Below are 25,060 nucleotides of genomic sequence, written 5' to 3'. Positions count from 1 at the left end.
AAAAAAACCCAGTTAGAGCAGATGATCAGAAGTTAAGGAGAAAAAGCACAACTACCTGGTTCATCATGTGAATTCCTAAATCTAAAGAGGAAGAGCAGAGGACAACTCCTATTAAACCAGTATTACTCATCATCACTCGTATACCATACTCTGGCCAGGAAACTAACGAGTTATAACATCTCATGGTCACAGCATTACAGACATGCAGGCAAGATTTCACAGCCCTGGAAAACTGATTGTCTCAACATGCTGAGTTGGAGGCGGCTGAACACACGTTTAGACATAGTTGATGCTATCAGTGCTCATGAAATCTGTGACAAGTGTGGGCAGCTCTTTTCAGACTATCACGCAAGACCAGTCATGTACAGACCGTACATTATGCATCACAGCCAATGATGTTCTGCCTTGCCCAGCTGCTAGGCAAAATATCCTCCTGTGCTAATGTCATAGACTCAGTGTCAGGACCCTGCTAGCACCAGAGGGCTTTTAACATGGTGATTGATATCCCCGAAACCTATGTTTTTGTTTGCTAGCAAATCCTGGCACAGTAGCACTAGAGAATCTAGTGCTAGATATTTGTTGAAACATTTATTTTATTTCCAATAATAAATTTGTACTGTGAAGTAAATACCTTGCTGTTCCACCTTTAAAGATTTCACTCACTTCAGCAAGCCACATGGTGTGTTTGGGCTTGAATCACACCCAGCACAAGTAGGTACCAGTATTTTGTTTGTCCTTGCAGCACACCTCCAAGACTTTTCAAGCACACAGTCTCTGTGAAGCCTTGGTAAGAAAAGGATCTCCCTGTCTAATTACTTCCTTTAGGAGGACCAGTACTGCCCCCTCCTGTGAGGAGCCCCACAGCTAAGACACTCTCTTATCAAACCTAAGCTTGTTGGTTCTCTTCAGGAAATGGACACAAATTCCTCTTTCCAAAAAAACAAAAAACAGTGAACAACAAAAAAAAGTCACAAAATTCTAAGTTCATTTTAATTCAACTTGATTTAGATTTAGTACTCAGGTGTAAAAATAGCCATTGTTTACACCCTTTGCTTCATCACTGTTTTTGAACAGCAGTCAGAGACTTTAAAGAGGTTCAAGGTCACTTTCTGGCAGCAAGCACCTTCTCTGAAAAACACAGGATTTTCTCCTTCAGCTGGCTTTACACTTCTGATCTGTTCTCTTTTATTCTCCTCTCTTTCACACAAGCACTAACACATGGGTTCAAGCATGCCAATGATGATGTACTAAAATAGAGGTGAAGAGAACTCTGTAAGCACCTCCAGCTCCACCTGTCAGGCTCATCACATCAGCCGTGAATTCCTCTGCCCCAGGCACAGCCACTTCCAGCTCCAGCAACTCCATTCCCCTGGGCTGTAGCCATATATTTGCCTGAGGGCAAAATAGTTGAACGGATAATCATACAAAATTAATGATGCTCTGTCATCAGCTTTGTTTCAGGTGCAAGAATTGTGTCTGGAATGTCTGGTAGGCTTTGCTGCAATTTGGAAGCAAAAGACAACAAAGAAGCCAAACAAGCTCCACTTTCAATGAAATGCACGCCAAATCAAACAGCATTATGAAATTGCATGAAGAAAATTGCCAAGCGTTCACACGTGCAGCAATTTAACCAAAGGAGTATTTGGTGTCTTTTGATTTAAGTTCACTTTTATTATGTAGATATATATTTTTGTTACATACCAGCAGTTTCCATTAGTAAGTATAAGTTAGTCAATAAGCATAAATTTTTGAAGGATAGTACAGAAGGGAATTTTCCAGACTCTGGAAGAACATTGCACTTCAGAGGGTAGTTCTGAAAATGAACATGGCTGTTGATTCATTGTAGGCAGGCAAAATATAATCTAAAGGATATTTGGAAGTTGCAAGTCTGAACAAAAGCAGGATGAGAATGGTGATACCACAAAGAGAGAAAGGCTCAGGCTTATTTCAGAGGAAAGGAAAGAGGATCCATTTTGACTAGATAAAAGTGCCTTGAAAGACATCCAGGAAGAGATCTCATACCAGTTTAATATGGGCAACAGAAAGAAAAATATTATAGTAAATTCCTGAATCTTTGTGGTATATCTCTAAACCAGAAATAGGAACAAGACAATGAGTGAAAAGAATAAAGAGAAAGACACAGGAGGAGTGAATAGGGTCAATAAGGAGTGACTGTCATGAAAACCTGTTGGAAAAAAGCTTACAAGAAACCATAAAACTTGAACTAGAAGATGCTTGCCACAACCATCAAAGTTTCACAGCATATCAAGGCAAACAGAAGCAACAGTGATAAAAAATCAGAGAGATATTGAAGGGGAGATTGGAGAAATTTGAAATATGAACAATGCAAAGTAAAACAGTTTCCATTCCTGAGAATTACTATTATTTTTTGGAGCTGGTTAAAAATATATTTAAAAAAACTTTTTAAAAAATTATATGAAAAAAATTACCTCCATTCTAAGAATGCACATGAAAAGGTAAGAATCAAATAGCCTGCCTTTATAACTATGAAAGGAGGTAGCAGAACACATCAAATCAATGATCAGTCACCTGATAGCCTCATACATGTTTTGTTTTAAAGAAACAAAGTTGTTTCCTCTTATTGCCTACAGTAACACTACCTGCCCTCATCCACTTTATAATACACATTTTTATTCAATAATCTGGGGGAGAGATTGATTTTCAGTTTACCATATATAAGTCTAATTGAGTCAGAATGAATTGCAAATACCTGCTTCTCTGCTTTCAGGCATGGTACCTTGCACTGAGGGCTGGGTGGGGAATGAAGCCTCTGGCTTGGAATCCAGTCCCATATTGGTTTTTTGAAGTTGGGATTGAAGGTACTTGAGATGGTATTTTATGTTTGGACTTAGGTTTTTATTATTTCTTATTAGTGAAACAGTTTTACAATTATGAGTTTGGTAGCTTTTTATTAGTAAGGTATAAAATGGTTAATTAACTTTTGATATAAGGTCTTTTAAAATGAAACTATTCAATTAAGAATGGACACAGATTATTTTCTTTTTTAACTTAATAACTGATCTTTTGAAGTTTGTAATGTGGACTTTTTTGTTTAATTATAAAACATCACTTAAACTTACAAAGAAGGAAGAAGAAAGTAAAGAACAACTTGGTTTTACCTTAAAACTTCTATTTTGCTTCATATTAATTTCTATATTCTAAACCACTAAACTCTAAGTTTTCTACTTTGTGATATTACATACTTCTAACTAACTACATACTCAGTAATCTCAGTATTATAAATCAATTTTTAAAGTCTCCTCTACAGCCTCAGGTCAAATGCAGTGTTCTCTTGTGGGTCTGTGCCTTTCAGCACAGAAAGTCTAAAATTTTCAGCATCCAAGATTCCAACAATCCTACATCTTTTGTCAATCTTAAATTTCTCTGGAACTGCATATGATTCTGATGTGAGAGGTTTAGTCACATGAGTAAGTTTAAAAGATCAGCCCTTGTCTTAATGTCCTTGTTCACCTAGCTCTTCCTCAGGCTTCACTCTCAATACTGGGATGACATGGCTCTTGTCCTAGCAGGATGCAATAGGTGTCAATTAAATGACTGTTTGCACTGCGCTTCACATTCACAGAACTCTGGGGTCCTCAGCAGAGGAGACACATGAGGCTTTGGAGCAGTAGGGTCACAGTGTTGAACATAGGCATGGAGCACTTCTCCTATGAGAAAAGGCTGAAAGAGTTGGTGTTTTTCAGCCTGGGGGAAAGAAAGCTCCAAGGAGACCTTCTTGTGGCCTTTCAGTACCTAAAAGGGGCCTATAAGAAAGAGAGTGACAAACTTTTTAGCAGGGCCTGTTCCAACAGGACAAGGGTCTAAACTGAAGGGGGGTCAATTTATATTAGATAAAATGAAAATGAGGGTGGTGAAACACTGGAAGAAGTTGCCCAGAGGGGTGGTGGATCCCTGAAAACATTCAAAGTCAAGCTGGATGGGGCTCTCAGCAACTTGATGCAGCTGAGGATGTCCCTGATCATTGCTGGGGGTTGGACTAGATGACTTTTAAAGGTCCTTCTAACCCAAACTGTTCTATGATTCTGTGTACTGCCCTACTGGAAAAAAAAATGTGGTGAAAGCACCAAAACAGGAATTCAATTTCTGTATTTTTGCAATGAGACTAATATGCAAAGTCAGTAATTTGTAAACCACAGTTCTCATGTGTGTCATCTACCTTTTTGGCCTGACATTTAGGAGACCCAGTAGTGGAAATTCCAGAGTAAGCACCTCAAGAAGCTTCTCAAAGAGTTGCCATGAAAGCTTCCCAAAAGCAATTACCTTCCATGGGTGGCCAGGCAAACTGCACCCAAACCCACAGGCTCCGTCACCCTTTCATTCTTTGCCTTGTGATATCCCATGCAAGTCATGTGTTCTGTAGTGGAGGGGGAGCCAAGGACAGCTGCAATACCATCTTGCTTCAGGTTAGTTCTTGAAAAGTTTTTTCCAAGCCAAAAAGCTCATGCAGTGCTTTCTAGATATTAGGATGGAAATAAAAAGCTACAGCAAATAATCTGTGCATTGAATTCCCTGTTCATTTTGAGGAAAGTGTGTTGCCCCAGCAGGAAATACTCTGAGCTCTCGCATAAATGGCAGCATTTTCAGCACATACATTTCACAAGTTAAAACCGGATATCGACTAACACAGTAGTGCCAGATCTTCCGTAGCCATTTCAAGCCACAAAAGTCCAACCTGCCTGCTAGGAGGCGTTCTCCTGTGGCCAACCTTAGCGTGAAAAAAATTACTGTCTCTTGTAAGTGTAAGAAGAGTAACAAAATGACTTTTTTTTCTTTTTTTTTTTGAAGGAAAGGTGCCGAACGCCCATGCGGCCGGGGAGCTGGGCGTGCCGGGGGCCGGGCGCGGGGAGCAGCCGGCCCGCGGAGCGCCGCGCCCGCAGCACCTGATGGCGCGGCCCCGGCGCCCGCCCCGCGCCGCGCCGCGCCGCGCCGGGCGCGCTCCCGCCAGCCCGCCCACCTCCACATGCACACACCCGCGGCTGGAGGAGGAAGGGCATCTTTTTTGCCATTTTCGTTCCGCCAGTTTCATTTACCCCCCCTTTTCGCCCCTTTTTCTTCCTCTCCTTTTTTTTTTTTTTTTTTTTATAAATTACATTTTATTTTACTTTTATCCCTGCAATTATTTGTCGGGGTTCTCCAGTCGGATCCCGGCGGAAAAGGTGGATCGCTTCTCAGAGGGTTCCCACGGCTCCTGGGGAAGGTAGGCAGCAGCAGCTAATGAAGCCGGAGGGATGGGGCCGCGGCTCCCCGCGCACCCTTTGTTTCCGCGCCGCGGCCGCGCAGCGCGGGCCGAAGCCCGGAGCCCGCCGCCTCCCGCGCTTTGTCCCCGCCGTCTGCCAGCCCTCCCTCCATCCCCCGCAAAACGTGTCTGCTCGGCCCCGTGCTGGCCAGTGAAACCCCGAAAAAGCGAGCAGCGAGCCGGGCGGGGCCGGGGAGCCCGGCGGGCGGAGGGGACGTGCGGACGGGCGGCCATGCGGCATCTCCCGCGGCTGGGGCGCGCTGCCGCGCCGGAGGCAGGAGGCGATGCTGCCCTCGCCGACTGCTGAGGCGGGCATGGAAAAAACCCACAAACGGACAAACACAACCCCCAGAAATACAACAAAAACCTGGCAATCTGCGGCTACGGGCTTCCGCTGGCAGAGAAAAAAATACAGTAATAATAAATGGGTTTGCCCCTTGTGACGGCCGGGTGGCGGGTGCCGCAGCCCCCGCAGGGTGCGCGGCCGCGGTATAGCCGTGCCCGGGGAACGGGCCTGCCTTTCCCTTAGACCCAGCACTGACATGGGGTCGATGCAAGTTTTACGGTATTCGGAAAATGCAGGCTGGACCCACGGCGCGCACGCGTGTGCGTGGTGCCCGTAAATACATAGTAACAGCTGAGGTGGTCGCTTTTGGTGAGCGAAGGCGAGAACAAAAAGAGGCCCGAAAGAATGCCCGGAGTGCAATGGCTCGCGTGTGTGTACGTCCGGCTCGCTCTTGTGGTAGGGGGCTTGTTCCATTGTTTTGCGGAGTTAATGCAACCTGTAGCTAGGATGCGTCTGTTTCCTTGTGAGGGAGGAGACGATGAGGTGTGTAAAGCCGTGCTTTATTTATGTGACATTGAAAGGACTGGAATAAGCCCTGCATCTGGCAGCTGGTTTTATAGAAGGAGAAGCTATAGCTTCCATATGCCACCAGCTGAGCTCACCTCATGTCCGTAGGCTATTCAGAGACCAGACTGCTATGGGGCATTTCTACCAACCTCTAGTCCAAATTATAAATAGGAACCTGTGCTGTGCTTCGTTCACCTTCAGGTTTGTTTGGCTTTTACTTGTGCTTGAAAGGCAAAATAACATAGAACAGACTTTGTTCTAGAAGTAAAGTGTACGAAAAATATACATTTTAGCTGATAAACTATATTGCAGGAATATAAAACAAAACAAAGCAAAAATCCCCTACATTCTGAGACTAACCTTCATAGATCAGAAGTAAAAACAGTTGCAGGGGGAGAAAGAAACGGCATCCTCCATCTAAATTTTACTTCATTCGCTACCAAAACACCAGCTTTGTTCAAAAAGCCTCTAAAATGAAATTCCATCTGTTGCTGAAGGATACAGGTATCAATAACTGCCCTTTCCAGGCTAGGAGCCCCTGCCGAAATGGCGCTGAAATCTGCTTTGTAAAACCTGCGTGAAATCTCTGAACTGCCATATTGCTGGTAAGCAGAGGCCTTCTGCTGAGGCTCGGTGGAAATTCACTGACTAAAATGGGATCTGCTTCACTGTCGTACTGAATGACTCCTATTTGACTTTGGCTTTTTGGAAGGTCGGGTTTTTTTCTTTTTAAGAGGCACCATAGAGAGAGCACTTCAGTGAAACACACTGCAGCATCCTCTGTCTTGTCACTTGAGACTATTTATGCTGTAGTTGGACCAACTGGGCTCTCCAGGCTGGCTGAGGATGGGAGACGATTCTTGGCAGTGAGCACCAAGCTTCACATTCCCGTGTGAAGAGGATTATCCCCTGAGTTTGAGGCTTTCTGCAGACTGCTGTAAAACCTCCTTCATGCCCAAAGGATGGAAGGGGAGGCAGTGATCTCCCTTCCTGCTTGGAGGCTGCTCATCCTGGGTCTCTGTCCTACATTTTGTCTGTGTTTGCTGTTTTGGGAGCTTGTTCTTACGGTGTAAGAGTGGGGACCGAGCAGAAAGGGGACTCTCTCCTGTGCTCTTCTCTCTCTTTTTAGCATCTTGCTCATTTCTGTTGGAATCTGCGCAGAAAGTAATATGATAATAACCATCATTCACATGTTTGTATTGTGAAGCCAAGTGGATGTTGTGGAAATATTGAAATATTTTAAGCCTGAACTCAGTTTTCTTTCTGGTGGATACTTACTGCTGTGACCTTAATCCAATCCAAGAAGTTTGAGCAGCTGCTCTTGGGAAAAATGGCAGCTTTTACATGTTTTGCAGTTAACTCTTACAATATTTGCCCAAGCTTATCAGGTAAATATTGCTTTGAGTCTTTTACAGTCAAGAAAACTGAGGCAGAGCTATTACTTGTAAACTAGGGCAGAGGAAAAGTGAGTTACACATGAAATTATATGCAGGATTCTTCTTTCTGTAGTAAAAAGTTTATTTAAATGGGAATTTCAGAGCTGCTGTTTAACCCTTAGAAATACATCTGGATAGTTTGTTTTGTTGCAGTGACCCATTAAGCCCCAATCATGCAGCATTTCCACTTTCCGTGGAAGACAAGAGTACATTTATTTGTGGCGGTGTGTTGTGGGATCTCTTCTGAAAACCAAGACTGTTGAGAGGATTTCACAAAGAAATATAATTAGGAAAAAATGTGACTATATTCCTCTGCCAAATGCCTTTTCTAATTTGACTGGGAAGGGCTCAAAACAAAAATGTACTTAAAACCATTTTCCTTTATGGCTCATCTTTAAGTGTTTTGCCTAAGGTAATGAACAACTTGGTGAATCAGACTGGAATTTTATGGTTTCTTATTTGCCTGCCTTTGATCAGCTGAGTAGCCTGTCGAAACTTAGTTTGGGACTGTCTTCCCTTTCTTCATGGCAGATGGAAGGGCAGTGTGGAGAGTGATGGGGAAGAGCAGGAACATTTTCCTGTTGCAGCCCAAGGTCGTGCACTACCAAGAAAAAGGCTGACGATCCACATTTGTTCTCATCACTTCTATTTTATAGCGCCCTTTTCTGAGCTTCCTTCCCAAGACGTCTGCCACATGTTTTCCCACTCCCCATCTTATCTTTTAACTGTTTCCATCTTGCATGCCCTGGGAGGGAGAGGAGCCTGGGGAAGAGAGGTGGTGGCTTGCAGGCACCAAGCAAATGGCAGCAGCAGCGCCAAGGCCGTGGCCACCGCGCTGCCCTCATCCTGTCGCCGCTGCCGATGGGCAGGACAGGCGTGTGCCAGCACCTTGCTGGTTCTCTGTGGGCCTGGGCACAGCTGGGACAGCGCCAGGGCCGGGGTGAGCCCGCTTCCTCCCACTGCTCCTGTGGCTGCAGCCTGCGGCAGAGGGGCAGAGCTGAGGAGCTGGAGGCAATGACATTTCAAGCACTGCAGATGTTTGCTCAGTGGATGTGAGTCAGTCTAATTTCCAAGCTCTTTGTTATCTCAGTGGCTCTTCTCTAATCTCTCCATTTTGTCCTTTCTGTAGATGAGGAGTAAGTCTGGAGCTTTATGTCCCTCATGTCAGGTGTCACCAATGCAGAACAAAAAGGAGATAGTTGCTTCCCTGCCTCCCAGTGTGATACTGTTACGCATAAAGCCTATTCTTGCTTTCTGTCATTTAAGGGAACAGTCCGTACACACAGTTTCAGTCTCCGTGTTTCATTATTTATATCCATGGTGTCTTAGCGGTCATATTGCTCTTCTTTGAAAGAACTTTCAAAAGTATGAGCAAAGAAAGATGTATCACATCTCGGGCATTGCAGGAGTAAAACAGCTTGTGAGAAACTTAAGTGCAGGGTTCTGATGATGTGCAACCAACCAAGTTTTTCTAGGCAAAACTCTCTTTGAGAAGAAAGTTGAGTCACATTTTGTCTTTTGAGCACATTATCTTGAATTCTATAGTTAAAAGTGCTTAGTGTGTCTTGGATATTTATCAGCCCCAAGACCATTTGTCTGCAGGAAGTGCCCAGTGAATGAAGTGCCCAGTGAAAAGGCATATTGCAAAAACCGTACCCAGAGATGGACTAGATGTTGTCCAGATTGACCACTTACCCGAATGCCTCTCGCATACTGAGTCGGCTTTTGAGCAGCCATGTGCCTTAAAATGACACTTTCGAAACTGTGTCATTTACAGGATATGAAAAAAATATGACATGTGAATTAAGCCATTGTGATTACTACCAGGAGTGATGATGTTCTTTTTACAAACACAACTTCTGGTGAGTGTTTTCTGAGATTATACCTCTTCCATGTATGGCCTAGAAAGGATTCATGCATGAACTAGAAGAAACAGATTGTCTGTATTATCATATTTTTTTTAAACATACGTTTTTGATCCCATTACTGCTCTTGTGGAATTTTAACAGTCCAGGAAACTGGAGTTGTGGGGATTTTTTTTTTTTTATGTTTCACAAGTCAACAGAAAAAAATTACTACAGTTCTTGCAATATGTTTTAATGGCATGTGAAGGTCTCAGTGTCCTTGAAAATAATAATCTTCTTGTGTCATCTCACAGTCCTCCTGAAGTTGTGACCAGTTGTAATCTTTCTCATATTCTGCAAGGAGCACACAACAAATAAATTATCTGTAATGGCTTTTATAAGACATATCATGGGATGTTTAAAGAAAAAGCTAAGCTGCTAGGCCAGAGCAATGCTTTTTCTGCTAAATAGAGGAGCTGGATCAGCTACCAAACACTGATCCTTGAGCTTCATTTTGAAGAGTCATTAGCTCTTTGCTGATTTGCTCTTGGGGTGACGCCTTCTTCAAGAAGGAGTGCTTGTCCATCTAAGTAGAAAAATCTGAAGCAAGAACAAAATTCTGATTTGTCCTTTGTGATTTCCTAAGTGTGTGTCTGGAAAGAGAGGTTTGATGATGAGCCTCTGGAAGTTTTCCTTTGAGAGGTTTAAGGCTGAGTAGTAAGACAAGAGTAGTAGGCACAATGACTGAGGTGATTGGAATTTCTGCATTCATTATTCACGTGATTATTTACTGTCTTTTAATGTGAATTAGGAATAAAGCTCAGCCTAAGAACTCTTGCCAACACAGCATTTTTATTTGCATTTCTTCTAAGACATTTCTTGAATGAAAAGGCCATAAAAGTACAAATGTTACCCTGCTGCTTCCAATATAGCTCAGTATCAACATACGGTGAATTTTTATTAGTTGAAGCAATTTTGGGGTTTTTTTTCTCAAAGCACTAATGGCACATACACCTGAGGTAGCAACTTGCTCAGGTATCCCAGCGTTGAATCTCCTTTTGGGAGCAAAGCTATTGTAATTTTAGGGAACAGCTCAGTGTGACTGCAGACCCCTCCCATGGATCAGACAGGTTGTCCTCCAGCAGCACCAGGCTCTGCTGTAAAGGCCAAGTGACAGGCTTGGAGTGGACACTTGATTTGTAGGGAATTAAGCTAGTTGACATGAATTATCTGTAATGGGGATTTTAGATTTTGGGATTTTAGATTTTTTTTTTTTTAGACTCTGGGATTTGTCACATGGGTGAATTTGAAGTTTAGAGTAGGTGATTTGGGGATGAAATTCATGTGAACACATATAGTCCATTGATTGTGGAGAGTGCCTAGAGTAATTAGCAGTGACAAAGGGGTTTTCTCTGTATATCTCTATGGTAAAGTTATCATTGCAAAAATTTTGTGATTTGCATAGTGTTTTATTCCAGGTATCACACTTGTATCAACCTTTGAATCTTTGGGCACCTCACAAACTGAGTGTTAGTATCACTATTATCATCTTAATTTTATAGGTGGAGATGCAGAGGACATGTTGGTTTTACTTTGCCCGAGATTTGTGATGAATTCATGCCATGACAGTGAAAACTTCAGTTCGCAGCCCCACCACTCTCTCCTCACCCACCTCATGTTTTGACACTGAGATCAGGTTTTCTCATACTTGGAAGTGCTATGTATTATGTCATTCAATATTTTTTTGTTTGTTTCAGAATTTTGTTTTGGTGTTTTTTTTAATAAATCACTTACCCTAGCAAGAAAGTGACCCATATTCAGAGATGTGCTTGCTGTCATGATGCTTCAGGAGCAACTCATCCATCTGAAACATGAAATCTGCTGGAATGGTTGCTGGTGCTTCAGCTTGCTCTAAGATTTTGCTCTGTCTTATAGAATCATAGAAGGGTTTGGGTTGGAAAAGACCTTCAAGATCATCTTGCTCCTCTGCCATGGACAAGGATACATTCCACTACACCAGGTTGTACAAAGCCTTATCCAACCTGACCTTGAACAGCTCCAGAGATGGGGCATCCACAGCTTCTCTGGGCAAGCTGTTCCAGTGCTGCAGCACCCTCACAGTGAAGAGTTTCTTCCTAATATCTAACTTAAACCTGTCCTCTTTCAGTTTAAAGCCATTCCCCTATATCGTATCACTACATGACCTTGTGAAGAGGCTTCATTCAATTAGTTTTCTGTAGAAGCAGGGTTTTGGTTGAACAGACAAAGCTTGTCATTTTTCTGCTGCAAAGATTCCTTGGGAATGAAGCAGGGAGCTGTGTTCCTGCCAGTGTGGTGCTGTAGTGTTTCAGTGACAGAGGGACAGAGGGGCAGAGGGTGAAGCTGGAGCCACACGTCAGCGAGCTTGCAGCCGGCTCTCCAGTGCGCTGCTTACCTCACACTGCTGCTAATTTCAGCACCTGCTTTTGAAACACTTAATGGGGAATTTATTAAGAACAGGCAATGTCAAGGCAGTTCTGAAAATCCTCCTGGGCATCAGGATGCAAAATGGTGCCCAAAGGAAAAGCTTCGCTGTTGAATCTCAGCTGAACCTTTACACAGGTTTTAAAGCGCCAGGGGACACAGATCCTGGTACAGAGGTTGCCGGGTCTTTTAAGAAATAGTTTATTTTAGGAATACATGGTCACAAGAAACTTCAGAATTCAGTGGGCTTGGTCCTTATCACCTCAGCAGTCACCGTCTCCTGTGGCTTTATCCTTTTATAAAAAGATTGTGCTTCTCTTCCAAAATAGGTAGACCATTTTATCCCTGCAGCCTCTGGGAAGATGTTCCAGAATGCTAAAACCACCCTCTGCTTGCCAGTCTGCATTTTTTTATCAGCAGCCTAAATCAATTTTTTTTTAATATTTTATTGTGCCAACATTTTAATACCTGAGCAATTTTCTTCTGGTATCTGTAGTGGAAATCTCTTTTGCAGAGGAGTTGAGAAGTACCCAGCTCACGCACCCCAAACTCTACCCTTGCACAGGCTGTGTTTGCCACTATAATCACACGCTTGGCTGCTCCTTCCATTGAAGAGAAGGGATCCTTCTGTTAGCCTCGAGGGTAGCCTTTAGACCTGGCACCTGCACTTTGGACACGGTGGGCTCTTGAGGAATTGAAAATGGCATTTCTGAGAAAGTATCTACAGGGAAAAAACTGCTCATTTGCAAAGCTATCTTCTGTGCGGTGGGGATGTGGTGTAAAACAGAAGTACTGGCTTCTGTAAACTTAATTTGAAACAGGCAGATGTCATAACTGAACAAGTGAACTACATCCTCCTGTCTCGCCCTGCAAGAGCCTGGGGATACCCATGCTTCTTTGGCTGCATGCAGTTTGATGGCTTTGAGGTAGCCCTGAGAATTTAAAAATATCCCCAAATTAATCTGGTATCTTATGGTTCACCATGTACCCTAGGCTGAATAGTTGTTTGGCAATACTGCAGAAAATTCATTCACAAAAGGGGAATTGAGAGAGTTGTGGTGCAGGAGCTTGTTTGTGAGTAACATACTGTTGCCTCACTACCATGCTGGAGTTGTAGCTCAGCCGAGAGTGGTTGGACTCCGGAAAATATTGGTCTTTCAGTTGATTTGCATTGCTGATGAGGAAGTGTGTCACTGCAGCAGACTTCTCTGATCTGCCTTTGGTGTTCTTCTCTGTGCTTTTATGGAACACATCTATCAGAGGAGAGATCACCTGGTCTCTGAATAATAACTGCTTGACACAAGGTATACGTTGCTCTTTCCTTCTGTGACACATGAGCTTAGGGATTTATGTTTTTTCTGTTTCTCTCCTTGTTCATAACAAGTTTAACCATCCAAAAACTTAAAGCATCTACTGCACCTGTGCTTTCCCAAAAATTCTTAACAGGTTGGAATAAATGTATTAGTAGGACAGCGTACTGGGATAAATCTATCCCTCTTTCTATCCCACTTAGCATCAACATGGACATGTATTTTATATTCTTAAGTAAGAATAGAGAGCATACAGAAGACAAACACCAGATATTGAATAGGGACTTGGACAAGCAAATAATTTTTATTCCTTAATTTGAGGTTAATATTTTTTCCTGAAACAAACAAGCTGGGTTTGCTCACAAGTTTAAAAAAAAAATACTTTCTTCAGCAATTGATTGCAGGACAGGGTAAATTTATAAGGTTTGTGAGGTTGATCTCATTAAAACATACAAGGTTACTACTGTTCTGCAGTGCATTTAGATAATAACCTGATGTCCATCTAACAGGACAAAAGTGGTTGGTATGGATGTCTCTCCTGTGCAGGTTTCACTGGTTTCTCCTGGTGATACTGCCTGCTGTTGGTGGTATACATCTTGGATTTTTTCCTTTTGTTTTATTTAGGTTGCTGACACTGTGGCTGCAGTTTATTCACGAGATACCAACCAAACACTAGTATTTGAAGAACCACTTGGATAGGCACAGCTCCTCACCCAGCATGCCTTTCAAAGCTGGATTAGAATTGACTGAATTGCAGAATATGACTGTCCCTGAAGATGATAACATCAGCAATGATTCAAATGATTTCACAGAGGTGGAAAATGGCCAGCTAAATAGGTGAGTATTTTTCCACTGACATTGCCTCTGCTAAGAAACACACTGTTTAAAAACAGCATTCTAATTTTCAGTAGATAGCTTGAATTATTCATTACCAAGTCATGCTCCATTTGAAGATGTAATTTGAATTTCATATATAGCATCTGTTGGGCATAGGCTGCAATAGCAGATAAAGCAAACAGTAGCAATTTATTAATCATTTTGAATCTTTCAAATTAGTCTAATGAAATTCATAAACATATAATGCAGCAAAAAGCCAAAATTTTTAGATGTCTGCTTCTACACAGCAAAGAACTTATAACAATACAATGGTATAATTCTGGGGAAGTCTTTTGGTTTACTTTTAATCTCTGATATGACAGTTTTAACTTGTCTGGCCACCTCCATGTATCCAAGCTTCTGGGGAGTTACAGCTGGTGTGGTTGGCAGCAATTGGAGTTCCAGTCTGTATTTGCATTTGACAAGATGAACTGGGCAGCGGTTTGCTCCCTTGAGGCAGAGGTGGCAAGAAGATGGTAAAACAGTGTCTTGCACCTAACTCAGATCAAGGTTAAAAAAATATTGGTGGAAATTATTAGTTACAATAGTTATCAATACAATTATTAGGCTGTTGGCTTTTTTTAGAAGCTTATGGTCATTTCTGAAGAGCAGCTTTTCTCCAGAGAGAAGTTATCCAGCCCTTCCTGCCAGCCTCCAACAGGTGCTTTACAGCAAAGACCTGCTGACAGACCCTGTTTGTATTTTGTGAGCTGTAAAATAGGAAGCTCTGTTTTGATCAAACTTCCTGTTCAAATATTGCAAACCAAGGTGGAGCATAGTGCCAGTCAGTGCCTGCATGGGAAGCCTGTGCCAGCACACCGTTCCCTCCCTTCTGTGGGGCTGCCACCACCTATTTTATGATCTTTAAAATCGTCTTCTCTTGCCTTTTCTTCCTGTTGGCAGCATCCTCTTAAGCTACGTGAGAAACTCACTTTCTAGTGTTCAAACAAAATTCAGAGCTGTTTTTTCCCAGGTGACATTAGGGTCAGTTGTGAGACTCGCAACTGCATGGGTGGACAAAGATCTTGGTGCCAGGTGTGGGAATAAGCACCCAGCATGGTCCACACCATTCAAGTAATAAAACCAGCCAGGTGTACCGTGGGACAGAGCAGGGGGCTTGGCTGGTGGCGGGGGTGGGGGCAGGAGAGTGCCAGCCTGTCCCCACCGCCAGCCCTGGGCTGTCACCAGCAGGGCAGGCGGTGCTGTGACCGCAGCGCAGCTGCGCTGATGAAGATTAGAGCTGGTCAGGAATTTTCTGATGCAACGACTTCAATGGAAAGTGCCAAAATGAAACACAAACCACTTCTGAAAAAAAAAAAAAAAAGGCAAGAGAAAGACTAAAAACCCTCCAACTTTGCCAAAACAAAACAGTTCCAGTATGAACCTGCTTGCTTTCCTGCTGGTTCATGTTGCAAGGAGAGGAGCTTAGGGGCTGACAGTGGTAAATTCATTCCCTGGAGGCTGTTGAGGATTTATATCCTTGAGACAAGGAGTGGCTATACTGGGCTGGTTGTGCCTCCCCAGCACTTGCTGATGCCATCAGTAACTGTTATGGGGAAAAACCCTGCTGGTGCTTCATTGTCAATGGATGTTTATGGAGGGTGGGGAAGGAGCGTGCTGTGTGTGCCTGGTCTTCTGTGGTCACAATGTGCTCTGTGGAGTTAGGGCATAGTAAGCGTGGCGAGATCTGGCTTGGATCCAGACTGCCTGCAAAAGGGAGAAGAAAAGTGAAGTGAGGAAACAGGAACTCAGAGGCAGAATTTCTGATTACTGTTCTGGCTCTTAGGGCAGGTTAACATATTTCACAATTTTCTGTTCCTTTCTGGAGAACTTCCTTCCTCTGCGGAAGAAGGATCTGTCATTTGGCTATAGGATAGAGCCTGTTATGGTTCTCTTAGCCCTCTGCCCAGGCACTCATGGGACAGCTACTTGCATCCCATGCATGACTATTTTGCCCTGTATATCCCAGTTTGTTCATGTTCCCCGCCATGTCCAAACCAAGAGTTTCAAGGCAGCTCACACTGATGACAGCTTCCAGTGCAGCAGCATGTTGGCTCCAGTGCAGCAGCATGTTGGCACCAGTGCAGCCCTGCCAGCATACCCTGAGTCTGAGGCTGTCTCTGAGCCACCCACAGCTGCTGCCCTATGCAAGCACTTCCATGCCACCCTAGTGTGATGAGCAGCAGGTATATCCTGCTCTGCACTCGTGCATCCTGAAGGGATGTAGTTAGTCCCTTCCTATAACTATTTTGGCAAACACCTTTTTTTCCATGGAGTAAGAGGTTAACAGGCTTGGTGAACAACACATTTTGTGCAGCCTGGCATGTGATACGAGGCCTTGTAAAGTGCTCAGTCCTTCATAATCAGTGGGACTTTTTCTGTTGATTTCACTTGAGCTTTAGATTAGATCTGTAATTTTCAACCAACTTAATTTTTTCTTGTTTCAACCTATTTGATTGTGCACTCTGTGTTTTATTTAATTTTTTTTTTCTCTCAGGACATAGTATTTCAAGCTCAGCATAGAGCAACATTTTGAGGGTCTTTTGGAGGTAGTACACCAGGCACAAGCTGATTCCAAAGCTGGCTGTAAACTCCAAATATTTCTTGATCTTGGAAAAGAATCCTTTGTGTTCCTTTGGCTTTCCAGCCTTTTCTGGTCCTAAATATATGTAGGAAGGGGATGTTGATTTGAAGAGGCTGCACTAAGAGGGGTTTTTCTTTGTATGCAGATGTTGAATGGGAATATCTTCTGAAAATGTCAGTTTAGAGATTTGCATGAAACCCAGACGTGGATTTTGTGACTTTTAACTATGTCTCCTGGCTATAAAACTTTGCCATCTCTGCACGTAATTGTAAATCAGTGTTTAGATAACTTACTCCTTAACTATAACTATAATATAGCTCTCAGGAAGCTGATGTCTGAATGCCTATCTTGGTTTACAGCTGCTAGTAAATTATCATCACCCCTTGTTCAGTTAACAAGGTTGTTAGTAGGTATGCTAAGATCTGGTCCAAGTTTCATAGTGTAAGTCAGATCAAGCTTTTCTCTGCATTTCTTGTTCATGCCTGCCCTCGAAGTCTTTGCCACTGCTCAAGTTAGCCTGCAGTTTAAGAAGCTGCCTAAGGATAAAGTTCTGTCATCTTGGCAAAACTAACTTTCCCTAACAAATGTTTAAGGCATTGTAAAATACCATTTTAATTTAATTGTGTTTAAACGTATCTGAGATGGCTAAATGGTTTTTGGCTAACTCTGCTTAGCTGAAGTGGTTAGCTTGGGGGTATCACCTTAATCAAACATTTCTCACTGAAGTCCTTAAATAAATTAAATTTGGAAACCATAGTTAAACATCATCCTTTTTAAACCACTTTATCAATAAGGCTAAGTTTCTACTTTGCACTAAATCAAACCAGGAAATTAATTAGATTACGATAGTCTTTCCAGGCCAGCTGTGAGGCTTCATGCATTACAAGGATGAGCTCATTGTATCTTGGCCAGGATATTTAATTAATGTATCTGAAAAGTTTTGTATAGTGTGTGCATACTCAGCTATGATACAGGATACACAACAGGAAAGCAGAAATATATAGGAACAGGTTATGTCTTTCAGTGATGGGTAGAGCATTTGAAATGAAGACAACAATCAGTGCGAATGGATTTCATGCTTGTCAGGGAGTCTCAAGGCTTTGATGGCACAGACAGTCCTACAGTGCATTGCCACAGCACCTCTCACAGCTGGCCTCTGATCTTTGGGAGGGCTGGGAGAGGCTGGTGTAAACAGGCGTTTCACTTACTTTGTGTCATATTCATAAAGGTCAAAAATACAACATTCTGTGACAATGAATGGCTTGTTTTCTAAGCACGTCTATCAAGCAGAGCAGATGCATGGCACAGTTTTAACTAGAGATTCCAGTACTCCAACATATGTTTCCTTTCATATGCTCTAAGGGAAAAAAACCACCCTGAAATAAAAAAAAAAAATTATAAAAAGCAATATCTTGATAAAATTTGTGTCTGCTGAATTCATTGGACTACCTTCCACCCTACTTTTTTTTTTCTTTTTTTTTTCTTTTTTTTTTTTTTTTTAAATTTTATTTCATTTCATCAGGTATGGTTGCACCAAGCATTGTCCCAAGGCAGACCTCTGCTCTGGACTTGCAGGTTAAGTTGCCTGCAACAGCAAATGCAGCACAGGCAGAGCCCACATCTCCCTGTACTGCACGGCTGCTGAGCTGCCTGGGCAAGCCATGCTGGGGCTGGGAGACAGGGCTGAGACATCCCCCACAGGAAAGCTGGGCTCAGTGCTATGTACCTCATGGTTTGGGGTCCCAGTGACCTCATTCCCATGTCTGAGTTTTCCCTCCTGTACACATCACACAGCATAAGTGGAGAAAAGTGCAGTGTGATGTGGGAAACACGGGGTGGATGAGGAGTCCAGCTGGACAACAAGCCAACTCAATTTTTACTCTAGAACTAACTCAGAAGAAAGTACTTTGGATAATTTATCAAATCCGACTAGTTCTCTCAAAGTCACATCCAGAAAGAAATAACATGGTTGTTGGCTGTGGAAGATACCAGCTTTGCAGAAGCTGTTTATTTTGTCAGAAGTATTCTGATGGAAAGTCTCATGGTCACTTTTATATTCAAACAATGTTATTCAAGTGTTGTATTATTTTTTTAACAATAATTTTTATGGAAGTTTAATACCAGAAGGCAGTAATAATAGTGCGCACGAATTTGTTATTTTTGTAATTATTAAGGGGGAACTGGCTGCAGGGGGATGAGCAGAACTGGGGGGAGCATGACTCCTGTCATAACTCTTGACAAAAATATGAAATGACACATGATCTCCATAAATGACAGAAGAAGGCAAAGTCTGCAGATGTTCCCAGCAGCAGTTACAAATCCAAAAGAGACAAAACTTTTCTCTGTGCTCCTGCCTGTACAAATTGCCTGCAGGGTGTTTCGAGAGAGAGGTGAAATGTCTTTTTCAAGCCATTCACACTCTGCTGCCTGTGTTCAAGAGATGGGATTTAAACAGACATGAAAGAGAAAAAGCACATGCTCTAAATCAGGTTGAGATTTTATTCCATAAGGGTGAAATACCTACAAGGTGAACTTTGGAAAGTTAATTTCATATCAGTCTATCTTAAAAGTGGTTGCTTTTCACTTCATGAAATGGTGGAGGAGGTTCAGCCATCTATTTTAACTGTGTTAGAGCTGGTAAATCTGATATCACGTCTATATTTTGCATCAAATTAGTTGCCGAAGTTAGTATTTAAAAAATACAGAAGCCTATAGTTCTTTTTTATTGATAAAAAGGAAATCAAAGCAGACCAATGGGCAGGAGTCAAAATTGCAAAAAACCCAGCTAAAATACTACTTACATTTTGCCATCTATGCCTGGATTTAAAGCATAAACACAAAATGTTAAATACACAAGGCCCAGTGTGTCAGCTGTGGAAGCTAAGTCAGCAGTATTATAGCTGCATGATTTTGGCATAGCCTTGGAAGCTGTGCTGGCATACATATCACTAGTAATTAGGCCACAACTGGGGCAGTAGGGAAGTTTGCTCAAATTTCATCTTTACAAGTTCATGGATTTATTACCAGCCTGAATACTGCTGGATGTACTGAGATGATGCAAAGCTTTGAGTCACAGTTTGAACTATACATGCCTGGCCAGTAGATGTTTCTCACTGTGGGAAAGGACCAGCAGTGCTGCTGTTTGTGTTCAGTGTTGTTTGTCTGCTTCAATTTAAGAAGAGCCAGCTTAATGTAGCTACAGCTAAAATGGGCTCTGACACCTGGTGACAGCCCCTGGTTAGGTATGTGACATGTACCATGGCTGAGCCAGTGCAGACTAAGAACCATCTGTGGATTAGCAAAGATGCCAGGGACTTAATTGTGCATAAACCTTCAAAAGATGAAAAGCTGAAAGAATGCTTTATACAAACTAACATGTTTGCTGAAGAGAAGATCTGTGAGAAAATAATGTCTCATCCAAATCAAATGTCGTAAATCTCAAGGATGCCAACACTGCCACAGAGGGATAGTAAGCTCCTAAATGTGGATACATCAAGGACACAGAACAAGTAAAGGGTAAAGAGAAAGAAAAGCTGTTTTTTCTATGTTCCCCTGCACAGAAGTGTTTCATTTTGCAGTATGATTAATTCAGTGTTGAGTTTTGAAAGACACTTACAGGAAAATCCAGTAGCCCAGAACAGCATACTGGCAGAACAGGTTGCCTGCTTCAGCATTGTCCAACCAGCACTGGCATGTGTGTGACATCTTCCTCCTTTTAACTCCAGCCATACCAACCCTGTGTGGCAGTGTCCTGGGGTGACTTTATGATGCTTGTATCCCCATTTGTCTCTTTAGCCCAGAAATAAGTTTTTTATCTTCAAGAGTGGTTCTGAGCGCAAAGGTAGGGGAGAGAAGAAGCATGGAGTCTGTTATCAAACACTGCACTTGCTCCCCTGCATCCTTCTCCTGGACTGTGTTGTCTGCAGATGGACGGCGAGAGAGAGCTCTCCTTTCCTTTAAGTTAATTTTTAGCTAGCTGAGGCAAAGAAGTTCCCCAGACTGTGGTTTTTCTTTTTCTTGAAGCTGTTTAAACCTGCTCTGGACTGAACACCTAGAAGAACACCAGCAGGTCACACATGTGGCCCACTGGGCCAGGTCTGGGCTGGAACATTTCCAGGACCAGAAGGATTTTTAACGGACTGAGTTAGCTGAGCTACAACCCGTGAAAAGGGCTTTGTTCTCTCTTCAGATTGGCAAGAGATTTTATTGTTTAGTATTGTTCATTTTCTGTGCTGATGAATACTTTGTGGATTAAATAAACAGTTTTTTCTACTTTCCTCCAAGGAAGTCTTTTCCTGAACCAGTTGAGGGATGGTCCACTTGAGTTTGCTTTCTAGAGGCACCCCTTTGGAGGTTTTCTCCTAAATTTGCCCTAATCAGGACAGGCAACTTAAGGTTTCAGTGGCAATGTAGGGTTTTGTAGTGCCACCTGACAGTGAGGGGACAGTGGAAATCTTTTAGGGATTCTAGGCAGAATGATGATGGCAGTAATTCATAGTTACAATTAAAGGTTTATTTTTTATCAGGGTATTATGATTAGTGTAGCACAGAATTTATGATTAGAATTGTACGGGATTTTCAACAAGCAGAATCAATGCAGTACAATCTGTAAGTAGCATGATATAGAATTTAGAGTACAATTTGACTTACAGTTTCTAGTCAACTGGATCCTCAGCAGATAGGGTCAGATCTTAATCTGTGGTTTGTTGTATCAGTACACAATCATAATCTCAACTCAAAAATCGTGTAAAAGAATATAAGCCTTTCTCATAATCCTTGGAGGATGCAGAGGACAGGGAGTTGTATCTGGCTAGTGGCAGCTGCAGTCCCAAGTTCCCCACTTAGGACTTGTAACTGCTTGATTTTATACAGGATGCTGTTATGCCTTCCTCTTCTGTGGAGGGGTCATCACCACTGCCTGGTGGGCCCTGTGCCTGGGACCTTCCAGCCTGGCAAGGCAGGAAGTAATTGAGCTGATGCCCAGGAGTCTTGAGTTTGATAGGGAGGGGAAGAGGAATTCTGTTTGGTTTCTTGTACTTGCTTCACAGGACCTTGTGTTCATATTTTCTAAGCACTTGCTGGAAATAAATCCTCTGACTTCTTTCAGCAAGTTTATTTCGGATCGAGAAAGCAGAAGAAGTCTCACAAACAGCCACCTTGAGAAGAAAAAATGCGATGAATATGTAAGTCTCTCTCACTGCTCTGTTCTCTGTCAAAATGAACTGCATGTTGTGTATGAGAAAGGCCTTTAGACATTGTCTTCAGAAGTGCTGGGCACACACAACTGTAACTGAATTCAATTTCCAGTAGGAGCTGCCTGGGATCAGCACTTAAATAAAAACCCCAAAACAAAATTCCTAAGAATATTGGCTGGGTTGAGGCAAGGGAATCCCTCTGGCCCCTGTTGGGCAGGAAGTTGTAGTGTTTCCTTATGGCTTTACTGTATTTAAATTACACATCCAGGATGTTTCTCAGGTGTAGTGGAAGATGGGGTTTAAAACTGAGAGTGCAGTATGAGCTGTGTGTTGCCTGTACCATTTGGGTCAGTTTACAAAACCTATTGGGCAGCGAGCAGCGTAGCTGTGACAGAGTTCAGCTACACTTTCTCCTTTTTCAAATAACTTTTATTAAATTGTTTTCATAGCAGTAGCTACTTACATCTGATGCATCACAGAACATGGGATTTGAAGCAGAAGTGCATGTCCCTGTTCTGTTCCAACCTGTTGCTGACACATCTGTCTTTATTTCTCCAGATCCCAGGAACTACTTCACTGGGAATGTCTGTCTTCAACCTTAGCAATGCAATTATGGGCAGTGGGATTTTGGGTCTTGCTTTTGCCTTGGCCAACACAGGAATTCTCCTTTTTCTGTAAGTATTCATGTGGTGAGCAGCTGATCTCCATGGAATTTCACTGTGTTTAAAGAATGCATGCACTGCCAGCAAGTGGAGGGATTTATAGTCCATGTGTAATCAAGTACAGCATTCAAGCTTGAAAATATTAGCTACAAGTTTCAGACATCTTTTTTCAGTCAAATGTTTTTGCAGAAGAAAACACTGCTTGTAGTGCTAGAGAAAATTAAGTCCATGTTATTTACTACAGACCTAGACAGGGGTTTTTCCTGTGCTCTGCAAGCTACATAGACATCAAAAATATTCAATGGTAATAGTTGCAGTGAGTTAGTACCTAGTTCTTACTTGCGTCACAGGATCTCCAGAGCTTTCTTCAAAGCATGGTGCAATAAACACTTTTTTAAACCAAGAATATTTATTTCCTTTATATATTGCATACAATATTTTCATCTCACTCCCACAGTTTCTTTAATGAGAATCCTGGAAAGCAAACAAATATAGCCAGTATAGCCAAGATTTTAGTATAGAAGAGAACTGAGGTGGGCTAAAAAAAAAAAAAAAGAAAAAGGCTTTTTATAAAAGAGAATTTAATAGTTTAAAAATGAAACAGTGCCATTGAATTACTAAGACGGTGTTCTGGATCTCAGTATGAGACATTTCATTTTGAAAAGTGATTGTTAAGAAATCAGTTGAGAATTGTATGCAGATTTGAATGATAAATGTTCATTGAGGGAAGAAATACAATAATTTACAATATTTGAGAACAATTCAACATAGTTATTGAATTTACAGATTGCTCTAAATTTCTAATTTCTTGAATGTCAAATCTAAAAATACAGAACTTTTGTCATTTCTCAGGATTTTGGGAAATACATCATCTGAGCCCTGTATAAAGCAGAGTAGATGGCCAAAGTGGTACATATAGCCATCTGCTCTGGAGTTTTGTGCCAGGATAGCTAGATCCATGCTGCTAACTTAGAGTTTGCTGTGGCTGGGTAAAATCTAGGAGTAATCAAAGGAGTTAATCCATTTACTTTAAGAGCATAGAACTCCTGTTTATTGTCCAGCTAGGCTGAACTGTAGTTTACATCTTTCGTTAGCAGATGTAAAAATGCAGTTTCTTTTAAGTGACATAGGTCAGACAGGTGACCTGAACACCAGAGAAACTTCTAGCAAGGTATGTTGGTGACTCAAGAGTAGCGAGTGTGTAGATCTGTGCCAACACATTGTACAAGAAACTGCCAAACATGAATGTGGAGATCTCATTCAGTAAATAACAGCATTGTTTTCCATAGAATTAACTGTATGTATTTAAAAGTGGATAGTATTTTTTGTTAGCTTAATGATTAGCCTTTAGATCTGTTTGCCTTGAGATAGAGCAGCCAGCTGAAATCAAAGGAAGTAAGTGAGCAGGACCTACCTGAGCAGGCTTAGAGCTTCCCTCTTTGAACCCTGGAGATGCAGGATCCTAGTGTGGTGTCTGTTGTCATGCTTGAAAGTTGAACTGCTTTAAATGCTCTGTTCCCATGCCATAATCTCAGCATTAAACCTAGTCCGTTAGTGATGGATTTTTTTCTTACACACTAATTCAGTTCACTTTTTCCATAAGTGTATAGTTCTGCTGTCGCTGTCACAGGCAGATCAATTCTTCTTTGTACATGATTAGAGTCCTAACAATACTTCACTGCTTTTTGCACATGAGAAAGTTCTTGAATTCACTGTCTTTGAGTAGCACAGTTCTGGAAAGGTTCTAGGTTGGTGTATCCAGTATTGGCATGCACCATTGCTGAAAATTCTGCAGATGCAGAAAAATTAAAGGAGCATTTTCAGCACTGACAAAACAGACCCAACCTGATTTCCACTCAGAATTTTTGGGCTCCTTCAGTGTGAAGTGTGTACCGCCATGAACATGTGGATCAATTCAGATCCTATATCCTAAGAAAAAGATGTGCAAAATAAACATGGCAATGACACATCTTATTTGCTTAACAGTGCCATAACAAAGCATTATATTTTCTAGGCAAAATTACTGGTGGTGGGAACTCAGAGGAACTTAATCCCAGTGTTACTGATAACTACTGCCTAGACTAAAAGAGAGCATAACGTCCAGTATGCAAAAGGAGAGAAAACTTGGCTGTAGAAAGATAACAGAAAAATTTTGGAAAGCTAGAGATAAACTGGACTACCTGGGGATGGCAGGAACAGTTGTTGCTTGTGGTTTCATCCTGGAGAGCCAGGACCAAAGTGTATGGATCATGTTGCAGAGAAATATGGGCTGGCCAAGCACAAGGTGTTTTCAGCCTGCACTTAACCCAGCACTGCACATGATCTGAAACACCTTGCTGAGGCAGAGGGGCTTGTTAGACTGGGAACAGTATGAGACTACAGCTGAAGTTTCACATTGCAGCCACTTCTGCTGGGTGTGTCTGGAAGGGACCAGGAAGCCGCAGTGTAACTCCCACAGTGTTTTAGGGCAGGCTGGCAGACCAGCCTGCAGGGAGGCTGTATGAGAACAAATTCGGTGCTCTTCCATCCTCTGCACCTTCTGAGGATTCAGAACTGCTC

General features: G+C 42.2%; 1 protein-coding gene across 3 annotated transcripts in view; it reads left to right on the top strand.

Annotated features, from left to right (window-relative positions):
* The first annotated feature begins 4,920 nt into the window (after positions 1-4,920).
* The window catches only part of SLC38A1 (solute carrier family 38 member 1), a 42,239-nt gene continuing 22,099 nt past the window's right edge, over positions 4,921-25,060 (top strand). Inside the window, exons 1-4 of one of the 3 annotated variants that reach the window (XM_077783486.2) lie at positions 4,921-5,239; positions 13,809-14,021; positions 21,752-21,827; positions 22,398-22,513. In XM_077783486.2, coding sequence (XP_077639612.1) covers positions 13,903-14,021; positions 21,752-21,827; positions 22,398-22,513 — 311 coding nt within the window. In that variant the 5' untranslated portion in view covers positions 4,921-5,239; positions 13,809-13,902. Of the gene's footprint in view, positions 5,240-5,330; positions 6,021-13,808; positions 14,022-21,751; positions 21,828-22,397; positions 22,514-25,060 lie in introns of those variants that run through there. The other 2 variants (XR_013340016.2, XM_085569664.1) reach the window with 2 other exon arrangements.

Source organism: Lonchura striata, chromosome 1A (assembly GCF_050655825.1).
Source record: "Lonchura striata isolate lonStrDom1 chromosome 1A, ASM5065582v1, whole genome shotgun sequence".
NCBI lineage: Eukaryota > Metazoa > Chordata > Aves > Passeriformes > Estrildidae > Lonchura > Lonchura striata.
The sequence above is the reverse complement of the archived record's forward strand: the minus strand, read 5'-3'. Positions and strand labels throughout refer to the sequence as shown.